This window comes from Pelobates fuscus, chromosome 3 (assembly GCF_036172605.1).
Source record: "Pelobates fuscus isolate aPelFus1 chromosome 3, aPelFus1.pri, whole genome shotgun sequence".
Lineage (NCBI taxonomy): Eukaryota > Metazoa > Chordata > Amphibia > Anura > Pelobatidae > Pelobates > Pelobates fuscus.
In genome coordinates, this window is record NC_086319.1 from 213,075,890 (window position 1) to 213,100,691 (window position 24,802).

General features: G+C 38.6%; 1 protein-coding gene across 10 annotated transcripts in view; it reads right to left on the minus strand.

Annotated features, from left to right (window-relative positions):
• Positions 1-24,802, minus strand: part of LOC134602749 (protocadherin alpha-C2-like) — a 367,306-nt gene that overhangs the window by 120,230 nt on the left and 222,274 nt on the right. For 8 of the 10 annotated variants that reach the window (XM_063448045.1, XM_063448044.1, XM_063448042.1 and 5 more), the window contains exons 2-3: positions 20,480-20,538; positions 10,521-10,609 (exon numbers count right to left, since the gene is read on the minus strand). The exons of the other annotated variants lie outside the window; for them this stretch is intronic. In XM_063448045.1, coding sequence (XP_063304115.1) covers positions 10,521-10,609; positions 20,480-20,538 — 148 coding nt within the window. The remainder of the gene's footprint in view (positions 1-10,520; positions 10,610-20,479; positions 20,539-24,802) is intronic. 10 annotated transcript variants of the gene reach the window in all.

Consider the following 24,802-nt stretch of genomic DNA (forward strand, 5'->3'; position numbering starts at 1 on the left):
ACTATTTTAGCCTAAATTTTCTAATAATAATTCCAGCTGACTGCTCTGTAATCATGAATACTAAATATGTTCATCTCAATCAAAACAAGAAAACAAAATGTTGCTATTCAGATATCGTAAAGAATACAATCAGTTTTCAAACTCATGCACCAAAAGCTGATCTTTGGGTGCAATCTGCACTAATCCCTTTAAGCCTTAAAGTGTATTAAGGCTTTTACAGTTTTAAAAGCTAAAAGCATGCTAAAAGACTTACAGACTACTGTAGGGGTCATCAAAAATATATGTGCTTTTAACAGCCATAACTCTCGTCTTCTGTGCTCCAAATACAATTATTAAAATTAATTTGCATAACATCAAATTGTAACATATAATCCACAGGAAATTTGATTTTAACTGATCTGATTATTTAATGGGAGGGTCGGGGAACAAAAAATTGCTCATTGCCTTTTCCTTTTTTATTGTGAAAATAGAAAGTCCTAAGCATCTGCCCCAAATGTATTTGTAATACTCATAGTTAACAAGACCAACTCCATAGCTGTCACACGAAATATAAGTAATTGGAGGAACATTTGTCAGTGCCATTTAAAATGTATGTTGTATGTTTTTCTACTTTGTGGTACAGTTATTGTAATGATTACTGACATATCATTGAGCATGAGTCTAATTATAGTATTTAGTTGCATATCTGCGTTTTTTTAATGGAAGTTGTGGTTATGTTGCTATTTATTCATAATCTCGAAAGCACATTTTTTTAATTGTATTTTTAAATACATTGTGGCTTATTTTATATTTATTTTATATTTATGTGTATCTTAAGGGGCTCAAACATTACATAGATTTTAAATTGATGTAAAGACTTGATCTTCCTGAGCTCTGTGGATGTTGTTTCCTTATTGTAATAAAGTATAGTGAATTTAGAACTGAGAATGAACTGAAGATTATAGAAGGGTTGGGAATTTGGCCTACTTGTTTTGAAATGAGGAGTAGAAAGTAAAATCCTGTTTAATTTACTTCTGTTAAAATATAATTTTTTTAGCTAAAGAAATTTATATCAACCAAAAAACACTGGCAAAGATAAATCATTCATTAGGCTCAGATCCTGAGTCTGATAATTTTTTCGGATCAGCTATTCAGTTGCTACAATTCCAAATTTAGTGAATAAACCGCACTAAAGAAAAAACAGAAGCATATTATTATATCACTATAATGTACAACACCACTTGACAAGTCACTTGTCACTTGTTTAGAAAAGAAGTAACGCTGGCTCCTGGAATAAAGTTCAAAGTACAAAGTTATTTTTTTTCTCAGATTCACACTGTAAATCTCACTAGATGCTCTCCTAACACATTCTGTCATGCATCTAATTAATGGTTAATTGAAAAAAGCTTGGGTGAAGATATTTACATGTGTATCCGCTATTTACCAGAATATGGCTTCTGATCATTTCCTTAAGGTCGGAGATATATCCACTGAATCAGTTTATACATCTCAGTATTACCCAGAGGCTAACAAGGCCCTACTAAGTAACATAACAATATCAGGCAGTTGACCTGGTTCTGTTGCTATCAATTAGAAAGCTCTTTGTTTAGACAGGAAAAAAGCATGTGCACATCTCATTGATACCAAAGCTCGGAAAAACCTTCAATGTAATCCACTGCAGAATAACTTTTATGTAAAAACTTTAACTATTTTTATCTAAAAACTATTTTTATCTCAAAACGGTGACCACATTTATTTATAGAAAATCTACCAATCTACCAAAATTTGGCCCGTTCAATTCAGTATGATAGGAGTTATGTATTTTTGTATCCTTTTGTGTTTTACTGGTAACATGTGCTCAATGGAGTCTGCCTCTATCCCTGGATATAATTGGATTATTTTCCCCATTGTCTCCAGGATAGAGGGCTCTGTAAAACTGGTTTGGGCCAGATAGCCATGCTGCCAGACAGGCCCCAAAAGATACTTTACTAACTTCTGAATCCCTGGTCTGATTCACGCCATTTTTTGATATGTTGTTCCCCTGAATGGATTGATTGTGAATATATCATATTGAATGGGATGTATATTTTAGAAGTTATGAATATGCTGTAAAAACTGTATTTTTCCTGCCTGTGATAAATTACGTTAACCCGTTGTGTTCAGTAATTATATCACAGGCAGAGGGGAGGATTTTATGTGTTTGTGCTGGGTGTGTTTTATGTTTTACTGTACTGGATTGGTGACATGTTGTCCCTCCCTGTGGGATGTCCCCTTGCATGGGGACTTGCATAAAAGTCTGCGAGTGTTAATTAAAACAGACCACTGCTTGACCCTCAACACGGAGCCTTGTCTCGTTCTTGGGGGGATTTACTGTATGCTGTTAGAGACTGATTGCCAGGAGTGTAAGCTGATTGTCTGCTCTTCCTGTTCGTCTGCTAGCAGCTATTAGTGAGGTTCCAGTTCGGGAGTTGGAGTGCTATTTTGTATCCAGTTCGGGAGTTTGGTGTTCTGCAGTAGCTGTGCCTGTATCTCTGGAAGGGGAAGATCTACTAAACGGCTTGTAACCCCTTTTATGCCTGGGGTGCCGTTACAAACCCTTTCTCTGCATTATTGTTGACGCAAATGAAGACATGAGACTATAAATATACATTTAGAATGTTGCAAGAACTTAGTGGAAAAGACTCTTTGATTAATATGGAATATAGATGTAGATATATTAGAACTAGAAAGTGTTCTACAGTGTGCTAGCCTACTTCAGGGCCAGATTAAGAGACCAGTGGGCCTTGTGCTGACAATTATGATGGGCCTAATTACAGAATCTTATCAACTAAAAACACTAAAACACTCCCAAGCGTCATGTATCTGATGGAGATGGTGCTGGAGGGAAAGAAAACAGCAGCTATAAGAAAACACATACCCTATGCTAATCTCTCTCTAATTTATGTTTTCATCTTTCAAGTAAATTCATAACCCCTAACAGCAGTGTCCAGTCAAGCAGGAAGTCAATGGGCACGGTAAAAGGGTGTACCACCGACACTCCAAAGAATTGGAAGGCCAGCCTGGCATGAATGCATGTCAGGCTGCTTGCCTATCATGCAAGCTGGCCAACTAAGGGCATAGTATGTAGACAGCACAGTGAGCTTGGCAAAAATGCGTCTAATGATGCGCTCGCTCAACGCTTTCTAAGGACTGTCCCTTAGCACTCGCTGGTACACTTGTCTCCTTACCTTCTTACTAGCAGGCAGAAGCTCCTGGTATATAGTCTGGGAAAAACATACCGGCCTTACTGATTTGCATAATTAATTATGTATGAGGGACATCACATAATGTAAATCACAAAGAGTGACATAAAATAAAATGCTGTAAAAGCACCAAAAAACTGCTTGTTTTGATTCTGCTGTACAGATGGATAGCTCCCAGTGTCTCAAGTGTCCCAGTGTCTCCATGTCTCCCAGTGTCTCAGTGTCCCCATGTCTCCCAGTGCCCTCATGACTCGGTGTCCCATGGGGACACAGACACTAGGGACACTGGCTGGGGGACATGGGGGCATTGAGACATGGGGGAACTGAGACACCAGGGACACACACACTAGAGACACTGACTGGGAGACATGGGGACATTGAGACTCTTGGGGCACTGGGAGACATAGGGGCGCTAGGAGGCATGGGGACACAGACACTGGGAGACTAGGGGACACTGGGAGACTAGGGGACACTGGGAGACTATGGGCACTGAGACACTGGCTGGGAGACATGGGGACACTGGGAGACATGGTGACACTGTGTCCCCTTGTGTCTCTGTGTCATAATGTCTCCCAATGTCCCTTAGTGTCTCAGTGTCCCCATGTCTCCCAGTGTCCCAGAGTGTCTGTCATTATGTCTCCCAATGTCCCTTAGTGTCTCAGTGTCCCCATGTCTCCCAGTGTCCCAGAGTGTCTGTCATAATGTCTCCCAATGTCCCTTAGTGTCTCAGTGTCCCCATGTCTCACAGTGTCCCAGAGTGTCTGTCATAATGTCTCCCAATGTCCCTTAGTGTCTCAGTGTATGTCTCCTTGCAGCCTTTCCCCCCACCCCCACTTTTCTGAGCTGTAGGCTGTCTCTGCAGGGTGGGAGTTGCTGACTGGACTCACTGTAGCTGCTCCCCTGTGGATCAGTGAGTAGATTTAAGCAGGTAGGGATATGCTGGAACTTCCTATCCCTGCCTCTCTCCACACACAGCGTCCCTACTGGCCAGTGCTGGTATTACATGGTAATCTCTGTTTATACTGAGAAAAATACCAGCATTTGAATTGCCAGTATGACTGCAATATCGGCACCGGCCAGGCAGCCTCAAATACTGGCTGTGCCAATAAAATACCAGCCAGGCTGAAACCCTAAGAGTAGTGTTTTTTAAAAATTATTTTTTTATTTTATTTTTTAAATCAATGGGCCTATTCCATGGGCCTGGAGCTGCAGCTCCATCAGCCCCTATGTTAATCCAGCTCTGGCCTACTTATATTTTTGAGATACATTTGAAATGTTACAATTGTGTTCAAACCATTGTGAAGACACTGGGAAAGGGTGAGAACATCAAAATGCTCAAAGTGCCAATTGATAGGCCCCTCTAAAACGAATTCAAAATCATGTAATAGCATTTATATAAATAGTATTAATTTCAGAAGAGAAAGGCCGTGATATGACCAGTCCACAGTAATTTTTTGGGTTTGTCCCACAGGCATCTTCCACACATTCCATTCCTGTGAGTTTGCTCCAAATGACTCTTCTAAAAGTAAAGGAAATGGAGCTTTGCTCTGCAACCCATCCACCTCTGTCAACTAACAGTTAGAATCACTTCTAGTCAACATTTCTTCTTAGCCTTTATTTCCCCATAGAAAATAAAAGGGGAATAAGATATGAAGGAGAAAATATAGACAGCCATGTAGCTATATATGTACAATCAATTTCACATGCTGTTGTGCAAATGGGATAGACAACAGGTGGCAATTATAGGCAATTAGCAAGACAACCCAATAAAGGAGTGGTTCTGTAAGTGGAGGTCTGCTACCTCCGCTTTTGTGCAAGGAGGAACAGGAGGAGCACTGCCAGATACCTGCAAAATGACTTCCAGCAGGCCACAAATGTGCATGTGTCTGCTCAAACGGTCAGAAACAGACTCCATGAGGGTGGTATGAGGGCCCAACATCCACAGGTGGGGGTTGTGTTTACAGCCCAACACCGTGCAGGACGTTTGTCATTTGCCAGTGAACACCAAGATTGGCAAATTCGCCACTGGCGCCCTGTGCTCTTCACAAATGAAAGCAGATTCACACTGAGCACATGTGACAGACGTGACAGAGTCTGGAGATGCTGTGGAGAACGTTCTGCTGCCTGCAACATCCTCCAGCATGACCGGTTTGGCAGTGGGTCAGTAATGGTGTGGGGTGGCATTTCTTTGGGGGGCCACACAGCCTTTCATGTGCTTGCCAGAGGTAGCCTGACTGCCATTAGGTACCGAGATGAGATCCTCAGACCCCTTGTGAGACCATATGCTGGTGCGGTTGGCCCTGGGTTCCTCTTAATGCAAGATAATGCTAGACCTCATGTGACTGGAGTGTGTCAGCAGTTCCTGCAAGACGAAGGCATTGATGCTATGGACTGGCCCGCCTGTTCCCCAGACCTGAATCCAATTGAGCACATCTGGGACATCATGTCTCGCTCCACCCACCAACGTCACATTGCACCACAGACTGTCCCGGAGTTGGCAGATGCTTTAGTCCAGGTCTGAGAGGAGATCCCTCAGGAGACCATCCGCCACCTCATCATGGGTATGCACAGGCATTGTAGGGAGGTCATACATGCACGTGGAAGCCACACACACTACTGAGCCTCATTCTGACTTGTTTTAAGGACATTACATCAAAGTTGGATCAGCCTGTGTTTTTCCACTTTAATTTTGAGTGTGACTCCAAATCCAGACCTCCATGGGTTGAAAAATTTGATTTCCATTTTTTTTATTTTTGTGTGATTTTGTTGTCAGCACATTCAACTATGTAAAGAACAAAGTATTTCAGAAGAATATTTAATTCATTCAGATCTAGGATGTGTTATTTTTGTGTTCCCTTTATTTTTTTGAGCAGTGTATATACATAGTTTTTCTTCTAATTTTAAGTAAATTTGTGGAACAATATATTAAAGCAGTGTCTGTTACTTTTCTTTGTACTCTAACCTCATTTTTGAATATGTATATTTTTTTCACTGAAACCACAAATATATGAATATTTCCGCCAATTTTTCAGACAGATTTTTGACCGCTATAAATTTGGTGGTTAATGGGAATATAAATGTATTCTAAAACTGAGGGGATTTACTATGAATAAAACTGTAACTTTATAGATCACCTTCAGAAATCTGATCGAAATAATGACAGAGTCATGCACCACTTTTCAGAACACTTTGATAAATGTTTCCTATTATAGTGTCAATACATTGTCATGTTCACATGTTGGATGTCTCTTTGAATAAAATTATTCTATATTGAACGGATGGAACCATCAGCTTTTTCATGTTATGGTGAGCCATAAAGATATGAGCCAAAAATGGTCCTTTTACTAAATTTCTATGTAATTTCAAAATTTACTGGAAATGAGATAAAGAACAAATCCCTGAAAACAGAGATAAATTCAGTGTGTCCAGGTCGTATCTCTGTAGGGGATAACCCTTGTAATGCAATACAAAAACGAAACTGGAGTGTGAACCAAGGACAGGTGTCCAGGGAACACTAGTGAGATACTGGTCTGAGTTGTTAGTCACTTAAAATAAAAAAATCATTTAATCGGTATACAAAACCATGAACTTAAAGTAAATGTAAAAAGAAAAGAATATAAAAGGTGAAAAATAATAAATTTTCTTTTTACATTTACTTTAAGTTCATGGTTTTGTATACCGATTAAATGATTTTTTATTTTAAGTGACTAACAATTTCAAAATTTAGACTGAAGAAAAATATGACTATACATGTTTTTTCTTCCTTTCTGTGTAGAAGGTAAGGGATAAGTCAATATTCCCTTAGTGGCTGTGCATGTACAACTAAGAAGCAAAGTTTGGTTCTCTTCCCAATTCTCGCTATTCCGTTTTGTACCCTTTCCCAAAGTTATTTTTTCTCAGTTTTAGAAAATTCAAAAACTATTTGAAAAGAATCAGAGCTTGTTGTTGCTTCTGTGTTATTAAAAGCGCATTTTCAGTTTGGAGATTAAGCTCAGTGAGCACCACCATGACCACTTAGCACCACTTTGGGCTCCCTGTCTAAATACCAATATGCAAATGATCATTAAGACCCTAACCCAGGTGCTTTATGTGCATAAACATATGTAAATACAATAGTACACAATTCAGTGCAGCTGCAACAAGGCATCTATCTGATGGAGTAAAATCTAAGCAATGCTTAAGAGAGCTGAACTTATGGTGTATCATCTGAAAACCAAACTTTTGAAAAGAGCTAGAATTAGAAAAGGCTTCTTATGGAACCTTAGTTTTTGCACATTTATGTGGAAAGCAGTTAGATATTTTAAAATCATGTTAGCAAGATAAGTAATACATGTCCTCCATTTACAAATTCAATTCTGAACAATTACTAGTCAACAGGACTCTATTGGAATTGATCATTGCCTCTATAAATAATTGACCTATCTGATCAAAACATGGCTGGTCCATCTCATTATATCTGGTTTAGAAAATTCTGTCAAAAAGATAAAGAAAATATCAAAGGCTATAAACAATGACTATCCAAGATGTAAAATATTATCACATAAGAAATGTTTGCCAATCCACAGTTTGTAATCAATTTGTAACCACCATTTTGTAACATTTTTCACCAATGTAAACATGGAGCAGGAGCAAACAGGAAATCGGACATAACCACATTTGCAGCTGAAATAAACATTTATAGAGAACAAAAGTAATGATTTTAAAGACATAACACGTATTCGTAACACAAACAAGAGATTCTAAGAAGAAGAAAAAAACAGCACAGAAATCTTTAATACATTTATTATTAAGAGATGGTAGATTGCTAATTGTATGCAATGCGTTTTCTTGTTTTGCGTTAAAAATACCACAAAATCACAATAAACTTTAAATTATAAAAAAAAAAGGAACATGAGGTTGAAATATTGTAAATATATAAATTAATGGGACCTCAGCTACACTATTTTTTATTGTATATGAAAAAAATGAGACTACAGTTGCATATTTCAGTTTGAGGACAATGTGCATGACGTTATTCCACTTTTTGTTCAACTAGTTGGGTTCTGATAATATGGCTCCTTGTGCAGATTTCAAAAACTGCTTTCAAAAAGTTGCCTTTATGGCAGCATTAACACAGATTAAGTTTTTTTTTTTTCTTTTTAGATGGCTGTGATAAATGGATCAGTCTACATTATTTATTAAAAACTGTTTATTGGACATGGATCTGTTTTTCTTGATTATATAGGATAATAATCTCCAACGGTTCACTTTATATTCAAGCTATATGAATTTCATTTGATTGATATGTGTAATGGAATGGCCTTATGCTGAGCTTTGCTTTCATAAAGATTTAAGATATCTACTCACTGCAGACTAATACCTCAGCATTTATATGATTTGCACAAATTGCATTATCTTCAACCTAGCATTTGTGCATAATGTGGTTGTGTGGCATATCAATCAATAACAAACTTTCAGACTAAGCCAATATTTAGTAATGTATGTAATTCTAATAAGAGACTATGTAATGAGAAATATATCAGTGGTCTTTCTTGTTTATCATCCTCTCTTAAGCCAAAATACTAAAATAATATTGCAACCTATTTTTGTCACAGTTCAAAAAACAAACAGAAAATAATATAGTAGGTTCAAAGATTTTTATTTTTAGAATTGTTAATCTGTGTTCAGAATATTTTCTTGGGAAAATCGCAAATGCCATTATCTTGTCATTTAATTAACTCATTAAACTTATTAATACAGGTAAATTAAGTAGTCTCCAGCCAGAACTTACACTTAAAATAGTCTTAATCAATAGTCTGTAAAGAATCAAAGTAGATTACTACCAGGACAGAGGCCAAACTGCAGGCTGCAACTTTTAACTGCCCCACAAATAAAACTAAATTAGTTAATCAGTCAACCAAGGGGCCACCTAGGGTATGGGCTGAGCCTGGAGCTATATCTCTCTCTCCGCGAGCTGGAAGGGAGATCAAAATATATCTCTGCACGGCCCTTTAAAAATGAATCCCTGGTGGTCTGTGCCCTAATCAGTGTTCCTTGCGGTTCCAGTACTCTGTGATAGATTTAGAGAGCAGGCTCTGGGATGCCCTACCTGCGCTCTGACACACTCACACCCTTCACTCTGTCTCATTTACCGCCCTAATCCTGCCACAGTCACCCCCGACTCATCCTATCACAAATACCTCATGAGGATAGTCATCTTCGTACACAAGTCATATCCCACACATGAAACAATGCAAGGTCCAGGGCTCTAGGAAGGGCCCATTCTGGCACCATGCCTAGGGCCCTGGGAAAACTTTATTGATACATTCCCTATTTTACAGTCCTGTGCTTCCATTCTGAATTTCTTCCCTGGTGTCCTGCTGTTTGGAACACGAGGGAACTTTCCCTAAAAAGCGTAACACGAGCGCATCATTAGACACATTCATGCTACACTAAGGACACTAGAACCATGCAGAGAGCATGTCTAAGAATTTATGTAATGAGATGAGGAGTGACGTGCATCTGAGAAGGGAGTGAAGGGAGTGACATATCCATCTCATGTTTTCATTTTGTAGTTATGACAAGTACCATGTTTCTTGTGAAATATACAGGCCATTAAATCATCTCACTAGTTTGAAAATGTGTAAAATTAAAAGGTGTTATGGAGTCTGTGTGACAGGAAGGTGTTACGAGTGGTATTAGTATTATGAGTTGTCTTATTCTGCACTATGTTCAAGGAATGCATGGTGTATCACTGTTATGTTGGCATCAAGTGGATCCATTCTCCATTTTATGCAAGCCATGGCCCCAAACAATGGTCATTCTTTCTAAAGAGCAACTTGAAATATTTGAATAACATGTAAAATTCTAAGTTCAGCTTTAATAAATAACACCTTGTTTTCTGTTTTTATACCTATTAAGGCTACAATGTAAATGTCTTAACTGTTCCACTACTGGACTGCTCACTTAATAAGTGGTATAAGCAAAGATGATGTTTATTTTGTGTGTTAAAATTATGCTCATGTTAAATGTATGGCTTTAAAGATTTAATACATACAGAATACACACACAAAATTTTAATAAATAATAGCAGTATCTAGTAGTTTCTAGGCTGCATTGCAGATCGCTGGCCTCTCAGCAAAATAAAAAAGCCTTGGGATGTGCACATTTAGTAAGTGCAAAGACAAGCCTAATGGGATTAGACCAAGTAACAATAAAACATATTTGCTGTCAAATCAATATTTGCTTCAGAGCTATTGAAAATTAAATTCATTTGAGCTTCATGCACGGTGGAATGGTAATAATAAAATGTTCTCTAACCTGGTGTTGCACTTGACACTGTTGGCCATTGCTGTTCCAACCCCACAGGTGGTCCACGCAAGATTGCTGCTCCTTCCACATGCACAGCACTGTAAAACATATATATATATAAATATACAGTGAAACGTTGTAGAGCTTTTTACTAAGACATAAATAATGATTAGACTATATATTATTCAACTGTAACAAAAAGAATATGATTTTGAATTCTGAAAAAAGAGCACTAATTGATGGAGAGTACTTTACATGGTCCCTTTAATTTATTTCAATCTTTGATGATTAACCCCTTAAGGACCAAACTTCTGGAATAAATGGGAATTATGACACGTCAAACATGTCATGTGTCCTTAAGGGGTTAAATAAATCCTTATCATGCTAAAACTGACATACAGTGGATATATGGTTTCTCATTTAAACCTAGCTAATATACTGAAGCTATTCACATTACTTGATAGCTTAAATTATTTAATTAAATCTATTTCAGTACTGTCTGCAGGGTCCTAGTGCCTTCTAATGATAACATCTAATGATGGGCTCACGCTATGCTTGTTGGGGGCAGTTTCCTGGTGTCACCAAAAGCGAAACATCAGCGAACTAAGTTGGCTCGGTGGTACAGGACCTGAATATTATGACTGTCCTGACAAAATTGGGATGGTTGGGAGGCCTTTTATTTATTTGTGTATATGTGGCAGATCATTTAGCAATGAGGATCTTTGGATTTGACTATCATGTAAAAGGCACTGAAGGAGCCTTGCACCGGGAAAAACTCATGTAAATACTTTATTTTTATCAATTATCAGGGTCGGACTGGCCCACCGGGACACCGGGAAATTTCCCGGTGGGCCGTCGGCACCTGGGGCCGGGCAGACATCTAGGTGTGCTGGCGGCCCCAGAAGGAGCTGGGAAGGCAGCTACAGAAGGAGCTGGGGAGGCGGCCGCAGAAGGAGCTGGGGAGGCGGCCGCAGAAGAAGCTGGGGAGACGGCCGCAGAAGGAGCTGTTCTGGCGGCCGCATGGGAAGCTGTGCTGTGCTGTCTCTGCTCCCAGCGCGCTACTGAATGAGACCGGGGCCGAAATATGACGTCATATTCCGGCCCCGGTCTCAATCACTAGAGCGCGAGGGCGGGGGAGCAGAGACAGCACAGCTTCCCATGCGGCCGCAGAACAGCTCCTTCTGCGGCCGTCTCCCCAGCTTCTTCTGCGGCCGCCTCCCCAGCTCCTTCTGCGTCCGCGTCCCCAGCTCCTTCTGCAGCCGCCTTCCCAGCTCCTTCTGCAGCCACCAGCACTCCCAGCTCTCTGCCCTGCATGACCCCCTGGCCGGTCACCCACAGGTAATGTGTAATGCTGTCAGTGTATGTATGTGTGTTTGTGTGTGTGTGTGTGTCTGTCTGTCATGGTGTGTGTGTGTGTGCGTGTGTCTGTCTGTCATGGTGTGTGTGTGTGTGTGTGTCTGTCATGGTGTGTGTGTGTGTGTCTGTCACAGTGTGTGTCTGTCTGTCATGGTGTATGTCTGTCTGTCATGGTGTGTGTGTGTCATGGTGTGTGTGTGTGTGTGGTGTGTGTGTGTGTCTGTCATGGTGTGTGTGTGTGTGTGTCATAGACTTTCTGTGTCATGTTGTGTGTCTGTCTGTCATGGTGTGTGTGTCTGTGTCATAGACTGTGTCATGGTGTGTGTCTGTGTCATGGTGTATGGCTGTCATGATGTGTGTGTTTGTGTCTGTGTCTGTTTGTGTCTTGTGTCATGGTGTGTGTGTGTGTGTGTGTCTGTCTGTCTGTCGTGGTATGTGTATGTATGTCATGGTGTGTGTGTGTGTGTGTCTGCCATGGTGTGTGTGTGTCTGTGTGTGTTTTAAAAATAGTGTTTTACTCACTGACACAGGTAGCACCTCTAGTAACTGTCTGAGTGACTGTCACTAGAAGTGTCACTTGGAAGCAATGTAAACACTGCCTTTTTTCTGAAAAGTCAGTGTTTACATTGAAGAGCCTGCAGGGACAGGCTATAGACACCAGAACCACTACATTAAGCTGTGTGTGTGTGCACCTGCTAGTAAGCTTGCTTGCATGTATGTGTGTGTGTCTGCTAGTGAGTGAGCTTGTGTTTTTATGTCAATGAGCTTATGTATATCAGTGAGTGTCTATGAGGCTGTGTTTCAATGAGCTTGTGTGTGTCAGTGAGATTGTCTGTGTCTGCATGTGAGTATGCTTACTGTATAATTAAACGTTTTACTCTGAAAGGACCAATATTTTATATTAGAAAAAGCAATATATATTATATATATATATATATATATATATATATATATATATATATATTACTCAATCATCTGGGGTGGCAAGACATAGCCTTACATATTACATGCGACAATATATGGCGCAGTGACTTATGGGGCTGGCATAGATTTTTTTTCCAGGGCTGCTTTGCATCCCCAATCCGGCCCTGTCAATTATTATTAGAAAAAAGGGAGGGAGAAATCTCCATAACTAGGGACAGTGACACTAAAGCGTTAGGATAACAAATGGTTTAAATGTATTTTAAATAAACATTGGTCATTTCAGCATCACCGGTGGCACACTAAAGGGGGGTGGGGAACTCAGCAGGTGGTACAGAGTGGCGCAGGTACAGAGATGGCTGCTGGGAACTCTCTACACTAATTTCCCTGCTCCTTCGCTCACTCTGTACTGCTGCTGGAGCTGGATATGATGTCATTCCAGCAACAGTACAAAGCTGCAGGGAGCAGTCAGTGACAGAGATCCCTGAAGCGTCCACTGGACAGGAATGAGGTTTGGTGTTCTAAAAAAAAAAAATGATGTATTAAAATAAAAATTAATTGTGTGTGCGAGCGTGTATGGATATATGGAGTCAGAGTGTTTATATTATTATTATTGTTATTATTATTATATTTATATAGCCCCAACACATTCCATAGCGCTTTACAGTGTGTAGACTAACAAACATGTAGCTGTAACCAAACAAGTTGGACACACAGGAACAGAGGGGTTGAGGGCCCTGCTCAATGAGCTGACATGCTAGAGAGAGTGGGGTAAAGTGACACAAAAGGTGAGGGAAGTATAGGGAAGAAGATTGGTAGAATAGTACTCACTGAAGTGTGTTTTTTTTTTTTTAATGACAGTTGCAAGAGATGAATCCTAGGCAGAAATTAGAGTAGCAACACTTGAGGGAGGAAAGACCAGAAGTTCTGTTTTGGACAAGTTAAGCTTAAGGAAGGCAGTCAGACACTAGTCAAGAGGGCGGGGAGAGATCAGGCGAGGACAGGTAGATTTGCGTTTCATCCGCCTAGAAGGGATATTGGAAGCAGTTTACCAAGGGAGGCAGTATACATCAAGAACAGTAGGTACCAAGGAATGAACCTTGGGGGACACCAACAGAGAGTGGTTGGGGGGGGAAGAGGCAGAGACAGAAAAAGAAACACTAAAAGAGTGCTGGGAGAGGTACCAGGAGAGAGCAATATCTTTTAGACTTAGATTATGGAGGATAAGAAGAAGCTGTTGATGACCAACAGTGTCAAAAGCAACGGAAAAGATCAAGAAGAATTAGGATAGAATAGTGACCATGATATTTCCACAGAGTGCGGACACCAGAATGAAGTAGGTCAAGCAGAGAGTTGGACTCTAGGAAGTCTGTCAATCTTACATACACAAGTCTTTCAAGTATCTTGAATGCAAAAGACAGTAGTGGTAGTTGGACGGGGAGTTAGGGTCAAGGTTGGGCTTTTTTTAGAATCAGGGTTTGAAGGGTGATGGAAATATGCCAGAGGAGAGGGAGAGATTGAAAAATTTAGTGAGAGGCAGAGCAAGAGAAGGAGACAGAGTACGGATGAGATGATTGGGAACAGGATCAAGGGAGCAGGTGGTGGGAGGACCGGAGCAGTGCAGAATCCTCTTTCGCTGTAGCGGGTGTGAATGAACATAAAACAGCAGAGGGAGTGAGGTTGGGGGAAGTATTGTTAGGGGAAGGAGAGAGACGAGAGATTTCTTCCCTGATTGTAGAGATCTTTTTAGTGAAGAGAGTTGCAAAGTTTGTGGCGGTAGGAGGAGGAGTAGCAACTGGGCGAAGAAGAGAGTTAAAAGTGTGAAATAGTCGTTTGGGTTAATGGGAGAGTGTGGTTTTGATGGTATTGAAGTAATTTACTTTTGCAGAGGAAAGAGCCCAGCTGTAAAACGCAGCATAAATTTATAGTGGAGAAAGTCAGATGCGGAATGAGACTTTCTCCAGCAGCATTCAGCAGTTCTGGAGCATTACAAATTGGCATTGCTGCTCCCTCAGTAGAATTCCACAACTAGCATCTAATATAAGGAGAGCTGGAAATAAGCTTCCTATACTCTACCATGCTACAGTAAGAGCAGAGGGTGATGAGGAATGACGTCACATCCCTGTGCACAAGCTACAGCAAGGCAGACTGACCAGTCACACAACATTCGGATAAATATGGAATCCAACTAACAAAGGAGCAAGATAAACTGTAGGAATTACACAGTTATTAAAATGAAAACATCTGTGTATGAAATGGTGGTTGAAATATCTGCCATAGATACCATATGGGGTTATTCGGCCACAATAATAGCAACAACAAAAAAGATTTGGCTTCCAACAAAGAGACTCCTCACAATGGTAGTATATACTGTCTTCCAATATTTCAAATGTACAAAGAGAAAACAATTTTAGGGATGTGAGGGCAGATAGCCAGGGGTGGGGCTGTTCTGAAATTTTTAACATGAGCTGTTGCAGGGCATTTCCTCCCATGCAAGCAGTGCACTGCACACAAACAGCATGCAGTGCTCTCTACATGGACAGCCCTGATTGGTCAGTGGGGAAGGATAGAATAATATACCCACTGTCCAGCAACTTCAACAATGAGAATGCAACCATTGCATTCTTGTGCCCTAACCCTTACCTTGTACATGTCAAACCTCACAATTATAGGCAGTATGGTTTATGACATTTCACATTCTGTAATATTTAGGATCACAAGTAATGGAATGCACTAGTGTAATAATATGTTTAAAAGGGAAAAGTGTGACTTGCATCCATTTATTTTGTATCACAAAAATGGTCTAGTTTTTAATCAGTACAGTTAGTCAGTAATAAATAGCCTCATGCATTATAGAAAGACATGTTTAATTTCTAGTTGTTTGGTTTAGATCTCGCCAAAATTTACCAAAAATTAGATTGTACTAAATAGTGAAATGTTAAATTGATTTGAGTTATTGGTTTTTTTTTTTTAAATAGCCCTCATACATAACATATATTATGGTTTTAATTTGTCTATATGCACACTGTTTTATGGTATAGCACATTTTTACTTTTTCATTTGTAGAATAGAGCATATTTATGTACATCCATATCTTCTTTTTTTAGTTTTTCTTTCATAGACCTTATTGATATAATTAAAGGAAATACAGTCATTGAGATAAGTGTGGTATAAGTTATGCATAGAATCTTGTATTGATTCCAATTAACTTAAATAGGATTTTATAGTTGACCTGGTGCATTAACCTATACAGCAAAATTGTAAATCTCTACCAATGTGTCTGAGACTTATCAGCTACAATAATTTATCCTGTGATAATCAGTATAGTCTATATAATTTGAGGTTTGGAAACTGCACATATTACTATGTTGCTCTGGGTCACTAGTTACCCAAAATAGGATTAATAGGATGATGTATCCAGTTGTTCTCTACGTATACCGTTAATGTCATGATATACAAATATTTAGTTGAAATTAAAGTGCATAATATATCATCTAAACATTGTACTAGCAGACTTACTGGAAAATTTGGAAATCAAGATCTTGCCCCTATCCTCAACTGTCAATCAATTCTTGGTGTGAAGAGCTATGATAATCACTTAGTTTTTTGTGCTGAAAAAATTAGTGAGAGGGAATAACATGTGAACCATCTTATAAGCAGTTCTACTGCTTTCTGTCACAGCTATTGTAGCACATGCACTGTAGTTGCTGTGCTTACTCTATCTTTGCTATACAAATTGAATATGTCACTTTTTCATTCACTTGCAGATGAACTGGCTATGAAGAAAGAATTTTGGCTTCATCGAGGAGGCATACACCATTTGAGGAAGTGTAAGAGAGTGGCCTAGGCTTAGGCAGGAAAAAGGTGGGAATAGGGACATTACATCAGTGTAACACCCACGAGCCCAGGATCATGGTGGTGGTGGCAACTCCTGGAAAGGAGGTGAGTACGTAATCAATCTTACTAAATTACTAAAGTAATCATATATTTCATCTAGCTTTGTGATCCATTATGTTTTCACAGCTTAAGGAAATAATATTTGTCAAAATGTTGAACATCATTATAGCAATGTTATTAAATTTACCCATTTATTTTAGTGGTAACCACATGATCAGGTGTTATAAAGTTGCTCTTTGCTTGGACAATGCTTTACTTCGCTTCACATGTTTTGGCAAAGGTAAAATATACTAATGTATTTTGCTTTTTATATTCTGAGTAAAGTATTGTCATATTAAAATTTTAATTTTGGAATAAAAGCTATTTTACAAAATATATTTGTTTTCAATATTACTATCATTGACTAGGATTGTCCATATAACAGATTTTTAAAGAAGAATTGTTAAAAAAAAAAAAGCCCAGGTTGGTTTAGAATGTAATCACTATACTTAATAATATTCTATTTTGTGGTAAACCTATAGTTGAACTCATATTGCTAAAAAATAGGATGGATTCTGAAAGCTAGTGCCAGAAGTCTGAACCTTTATGGTAACATGTGGTTAGCCTTGGAATATAAACTTAAATAAGTAATTTGGTTTTATTCCTGAAGAAGTCAGCAATTGTTATAGAGTTTTTTTTTTCAAAGCATTTCTTTAAAGTAATATGTCTATTTAGTGACTGAATTTATTGTAATTATATTATCATATTTGCTGATTGATGAAAATATTGCATATATTTGATCTAGGTGTATACAAATACAACCATTAACATTTTTTTATTATCCATTTATGCTTGCATTTACCTAGTCTAATTAACCCATCAACAGCTTCTTCTCATGCTCTGCAATATCGGTCTACAAGATATTGCTCTCTTCTGGTGCTCCTCCTACCTCTCCCAGCGCTCTTTCAGTGTTTCTTTCTCTGGCTCTGCTTCTTCTCCCCAACTACTCTCTGTTGGTGTCCCCCAAGGTTCAGTCCTTGGTCTCTTACTGTTCTCCATCAATACTGCCTCCCTTGGTAAACTCATTAGCTCCTTTGGCTTCCAATATCATTTCTATGCAGATGACAAGAAAATCTACCTGTCCTCCCCTGATCTCTCCCCATCCCTCTTGACTAGTGTCTGACTGCCTCTCTGCTATTTCTAACTGGATGGCTGCCCACTTCCTTAAACTAAACTTGACCAAAACTGAAATTCTGGTCTTCCCTCCCTCAAGTGTTGTTACTCCTGTGTCTGTCTCCCTCCAAGTCAACGGTGCTACCATCAGCTCCACCATGCAGGCTCGCTGCCTAGGTGTTCTCTTTGACTCCGACCTCTCCTTCAAGCCTCATGTTCAATCTATTGCCAAATCCTGTCATTACCATCTCAAAAACATTGCGCGCATCCGCCCCTACTTAACGCCAGATGCGACTAAGGTGTTGGTCCATTCCACTGTCCTTTCTCGCCTTGACTACTGTAATCCGCTTCTCAGTGGTCTTACGTGCTCCCAACTTGCGCCGTTACAGTCCATAATGAATGCGGCAGCGAGGCTCATCTTCCTGTCCGCCTACACCTCCCATGCCTCGCCCTTCTGTCAGTCCCTACATTGGCTTCCTATAAAATATAGAGCTCAATTTAAAATTCTGGTTCTTGCTTTCAAATCTATACATAATGCGGCTCCCACCTATCTATCCTCCCTTATACACAAGTATGTCCCGTCTAGGCCCTTACGATCTGCTGAAGACTTACGTCTATCTTCTGTCCGTAGTCCCACCTCTGATGCTCGCCTTCAAGATTTCTCGAGGGCTGCACCATTCCTGTGGAACTCACTTTCCTCCACCGTTAGATGCTCACCCAGTCTCCACTCCTTCAAAAAATCATTAAAAACCCACTTCTTCATAAAAGCGTATCAATTAAACTGTTAATAGCTCCTGACTGATTCCTCTTCTGTCATTAGTCTAATACTATCCTTACCTTTTGTGTCACTTTACCCCCCCCCCTCCCTCTAGCATGTAAGCTCATTAAACAGGGCCCTCAACCCCTCTATTCCTGTGTGCGCAACTTGTCTGGTTACAACTACATGTCTGTTTGTCCACCCATTGTAAAGCACTGCGGAATTTGATGGCACTATATAAATATCATAATAATAATAATAATAATAATGTTATGGTAATTACTTAATTTTATGAAGTTTAGTGTTCTAAGTACACATAACAAGGGTATAGTTCCTCGTGATGATGAAGTGTTTTTTTTTAGACTATATAAAAAAGTATAAAATAAATTTTCCTGCAATATTTTAATGGCGTTGATTGCATTATTTATTATTTCAGTTGTTTGTTATTATTCCTATTTTGCTACATTTACATGTTGGTCTTAATGGGTTTGAGACAAATCTTGTTTTCTTTAGTGAAAAGTCAGTGGTAATGCCTGTATTAAAGGTATATCTGTATATCAGTTACATGTAAAATGAATTACTGCTTAAAGGACCACTCTAGGCACCCAGACCACTTCAGCTTAATGAAGTGGTCTGGGTGCCAGGTCCAGCTAGGGTTAACTAATTTTTTTATAAACATAGCAGTTTCAGAGAAACTGCTATGTTTATCAATTAGTTAAGCCTTCCCCTATTTCCTCTAGTGGCTGTCTCACTGACAGCCACTAGAGGCGCTTGCGTGATTCTCACTGTGAAAATCACAGTGAGAGCACGCAAGCGTCCATAGGAAAGCATTATGAATGCTTTCCTATGTGACCGGCTGAATGCGCGCGCAGCTCTTGCCGCGCGTGCGCATTCAGCCGACGGGGAGGAACGGAGGCGGAGAGGAGGAGGAGAGCTCCCCGCCCAGCGCTGGAAAAAGGTAAGTTTTAACCCTTTTCCCCTTTCCAGAGCCGGGCGGGAGTGGGTCCCTGAGGGTGGGGGCACCCTCAGGGCACTCTAGTGCCAGGAAAACGAGTATGCTTTCCTGGCACTAGAGTGGTCCTTTAACTTTCATAACTCATATAACGCACAATTAATATTTTGGCATGCATAAACAACTTTAAATGTGTTAATTGTTACAATAAATAAGCAACATGTGTGATTGGTTGAGGAAGACAAATCACAATTAGAACTTTGACTAGTAAATAAATTGAGGTATGGGGCAACCACACCACACGAATGGGGCAACCACACCAGGGCCAAAAGCTGTCAAGACCTCCTAGCCTTCATTCATTAATGGTTTGGCAGCTTAGAAAGTTTTCCCAGACCACTAGCATAAAAGATTTGTGGGCTACAGTGAATGAAAGTCAGAAGTGTTTAGTTTAATCTGAGTTGAGCTCCTGAGCCAGTAGGTACTCGGCTGGCAAACTTGAGGTGATTGATAATTGTTCATTAAACATTTAGCAGCAAAGGAAAAAGTGAACTTAAACAACCTCATATTTTGACCTCAAACACGGATTCTAAATTTCAGGATAAACATCTATTTTAATTTCACATACTTGAGGACTATTTTATAAATTGTAACGAAGGAGAGTTCGCAATAAGGCTGAGACTGTTTTCCACATCCACTATTTTGGGCAAAATTTTGTTAATCAGATGCCAACTAGTAGTTTGTGAGTAGACTCTCAAAGGTGATAAGAAAATGTATATGTTATTTATATCACAATTTCACAATTTAAAATTACTCGAATATAATTACTTGAAAAATATTGACTACATCAACATTTTTTTTTTTTCATGATTAATAAAGACGCATTGATGCCAAAGATAAATCAATGTGCATATTTGTGTGCATATGTGTACTCACCCTTGCATTGCAGCTCTCAGTGATGCAGAGTAACGCCAGTCTGGATGAGGGTGTCTAGGCTGTAAAAGTAAATGTAAAGAAATGTTAAGTTTGAATTCAAACTTCTTTAGATGATGCTGTCATTTTAATGCAAATAAACATTTTTAGTTTTGAAACAAAGCTACACAATATATTACATATATTGTTAGAACATACAATTTTTCCTAGTATTTATTATATTTTTCGCTTGTTTTTAAAGGATCTTGCTACTCTGGACATTACACAATTGACTAAAAATTACTTATTAACCTTTTTTTTTATATAGTGTTCTGTCATATTTCAGTTAGGGATATTCCACTGCACAAATACAAAATAAATAAAAATCACTGTTTAGTAGATATACCTGAAAAGAAAATGTGCATGCATTTAATTAGGTATTTTTTCATTGAGGATAAATCTATAATCAACTTAAACTAAACCTACAGAACATAAAGTTCTATTGTCTGCTGCATCTGCAAGCTCTCGACTTCTACCCCCACCCAGACTTTCTGTGGTTGTCAAATTACAGACTTCCCAATGCAGCTCCTTGTAAGTCAGGTGCTCTGAGCAATTGTTGCCTCCTGAGGTCAGCTGCATTGAGCTAATGAAACCAGGAAGTAACATTACCTGTTGTCTGCTTGAAAGCCAAGTGGGTGTAACCAGGTAGATTTATAAACGTGTCCATTTCTATTGAAATCTGCACTTTTTGCAAAATGAAAAATAGAAGAGACAATCTTCACACATAAAGCTTTTTAGCAAGCTAAAGTTTTTAGGTGTCTGGAGTGACATTTTATGCCAGGACACACAATTCAAATGAGGTAGAGTCATTATCTATGATTTTTCTTTTTTTACTAAGTATGTCCAATGGTAGAAAAGGACAAAATGTATAACGATGGTTAACAGTAAGTCAATAAAGGCTCTCAATTCCATCGATATAAGTAATTACAGAGGTGGGGATTTTTACAATTAAATGGTTTTGTACATCACAACAACATGTTTTTCTAAATATAGTGGATAGGTAACATAAAAATCCTAGTTTACTGAATAACCCTGACAGTGTTATAGGATAGGAAGGTTCTCCTGCTCTTCACCGTCACTCAATATAAACCTTCATTTCATCAATATAATAATTTTATATCAGGCACTCTACATATTTTTATGTAGAGTGCCTGACAAAATGCCACACGACATGTCTGTTCAAAAAAAGGGTAACCTGTCACCATTAAGTCACAAATGGCCAAAAATGGCCCAATACTCTTCTATTTGTGTTTAAACTGTCATTAGACAACTGGATCTGTGTAGGACAGAAATGAGGAATTGGATCTAGCTCTACATTTTTTAATTAATGTCTAGATGATATTTGTCCTTTAAATAGGTCACTGCTTAAGTACTGGTTATTATATAGAATAAGAATGAAGACATTAAATTAAAAATATATATATATATCAATATTGGTCAACACAGTTCAATGGTCCAGTTCTTTAATTCAGATCCCCAAATGATTGTTAGACTTCAGCACTCATCATACACAGTCAGAATCATTATTTGATTTTGAATGTTGTTATTTAATTTTAGGCTAGTTCTTCTGCACCAAATGTTCTTCTGCACTATAAAGTCAATCAGTGTAGCTACATGTTTTTGACATATAATAACCATTTCAAGTTTATTTAATCATTTATAATACTGCAAGAGAGGAGTGCATTAAGAGATTTTGCAAAGCCATAATTCTTTTTTCAAATTTCTTTAAAATATGTTACATAGTTACGTAGTTACATCGCTGAAAAGAGTCTTACGTCCATCAAGTTCAGCCTTCCCACACATATGTTTTTGCTGTTGATCCAAAACCTAGTCTGAAGGGCTTCCAATTTTGCGACAAACTAGGAAAAAATTCCTTCTTGACCCCAAAATAGCTGTCAGATGTCTCCTTGGATCAAGCAGCTATTACCCCACAAATTAGAAATTATATCCCTGTATGTTATATTTTTGCAAGTATTTATCCAATTGCAGTTTAAACATCTGTATGGACTCTGATAAAACCACCTCTTCAGGCAGAGAATTCCATATCCTTATTGCTCTTACTGTAAAAAAACAAAACTATTCTTTGCCTTAGACCTTGTGTCCTATGTATAGCCCTGTTTATGAATAGATTTCCAGATAATGGTTTGTACTGGCCCCGAATATATTTGTATAATGTTATCATATCCCCTCTGAGGCGCCGTTTTTCTAAACTAAAGAGATATATATTTTTTTAACCTTTCTTCGTAACTAAAATGCTCCATTCGTTTTATCAATTTTGTAGCTCGTCTCTGCACTTTTTCTAGTGCCATGATATCCTTCTTTAGAACAGGTGCCCAAAATTGCACAGCATATTCAAGGTGTGGTCTTACCAACGATTTATGAAGAGGCAAAATTATATTTGACAAAACCTTACTGGCCTTAGCAACTGCAGATTGACATTGCATATTGCTGCCTAATTTGTTGTCTATAACAATTCCCAAATCCTTCTCGTGTGTAGTTATCCCTAATTCACTACCATTCAGGGTGTAAGTTGCTTGTGCATTCTTTACCCCGAAGTGCATAGCTTTGCATTTCTCAACATTAAATTTCATCTGCCATTTTAGTGCCCAGCCCCACAATCTATCCAAATCGCTCTGCATCAAAGCAATATCCTGCTCACATGTTATTACTTTACAAAGTTTTGTGTCATCTGCAAATACTGAGAAATGGCTTTCAATGCCTATTTCAAGATCATTTATAAATATGTTAAATAGTAGCGGTCCCAAAACAGAACCCTGAGGGACACCACTTACCACTTTTGTACAGCCTGCAATTTTACCATTAATGACAACTCATTGTACTCTATCCTTAAGCCAATGCTCTACCCAAGAACAAGAATATTCATCTAGACAAATTTATTTTAGTTTGAAGACTAACCTATTGTGAGGAACTGTATCAAATGCCTTGGCAAAATCCAAGTAGATCACATCCACTGCAACACCCTGATCTATACTTCTACTTACTTCTTCATAGAATGTAAATTAGGTTAGTTTGACATGGCATATGTTTCATAAAACCATATTGATTATTGCTAATAACAAAGTTCTTCCCAATGAATTCCTGAATATTATCCCTTAATAGTCCTTCAAATATTTTCCCAGTCACAGAAGTTAAGCTCACAGGTCTATAATTTCCAGGCAAGGATTTTGAACCCTTTTAAAATATAGGAATGATCTCTGCCTTCCTCCATTCCTCTGGTACAATACCTGAAACAAAGGAATCTTGAAAAATTAAATGCAGAGGTTCACTTATTTCCCCACTTAGCTCCTTAAGGACTCGTGAGTGAATACCGTCACACCCCAGAGCTTTATTTACATTAATTTTCTTTAACTGCTGTAGCACCTTGTCTCGAGTCATCCAATCAGAAGTTGTATGCAATTTTTTGCAGCAATCTCTGCATGTGCATATCTCTTGCTGTAGGATCCTCGGTAATATATACTGAAGAAAAATAGTTATTTAAAAGAACACTATAGTCACCTAAATTACTTTAGCTAAATAAAGCAGTTTTAGTGTATAGATCATTCCCCTGCAATTTCACTGCTCAATTCACTGTAATTTAGGAGTTAAATCACTTTGTTTCTGTTTATGCAGCCCTAGCCACACCTCCTCTGGCTATGATTGACAGAGCCTGCATGAAAACAAAACTGGTTTCACTTTCAAACAGATGTAATTTACCTTAAATAATTGTATCTCAATCTCTAAATTGAACTTTAATCACATACAGGAGGCTCTTGCAGGGTCTAGCAAGCTATTAACATAGCAGGGGATAAGCAAATCTTAATTAAACAGAACTTGCAATAAATAAAGCCTAAATAGGGCTCTCTTTACAGGAAGTGTTTATGAAAGGCTGTGCAAGTCACATGCAGGGAGGTGTGACTAGGGTTCATAAACAAAGGGATTTAACTCCTAAATGGCAGATAATTGAGCAGTGAGGCTGCAGGGGCATGTTCTATACACCAAAACAGCTTCATTAAGCTAAAGTTGTTCAGGTGACTATAGTGTCCCTTTAACATTTCTGCCTTTTCCTGGTCTTCATTAGCTAACAGACCCATCTCTGTTTCCAGTGTACCTACACTCTCATTTTTTGTTTTTTTTAGAATTGGTGTACTGTAAAAAGAATTGGGGTAGGTTTTGCTTTCTTGGGCTATCAATTTCTCATTTTCTAGTTTAGCCACTTTAATGGCTTTTTTGCAAGCATTATTGGTTTCCTTATAACTTATATAAGATACCTCTGATTTGTCTGATTTA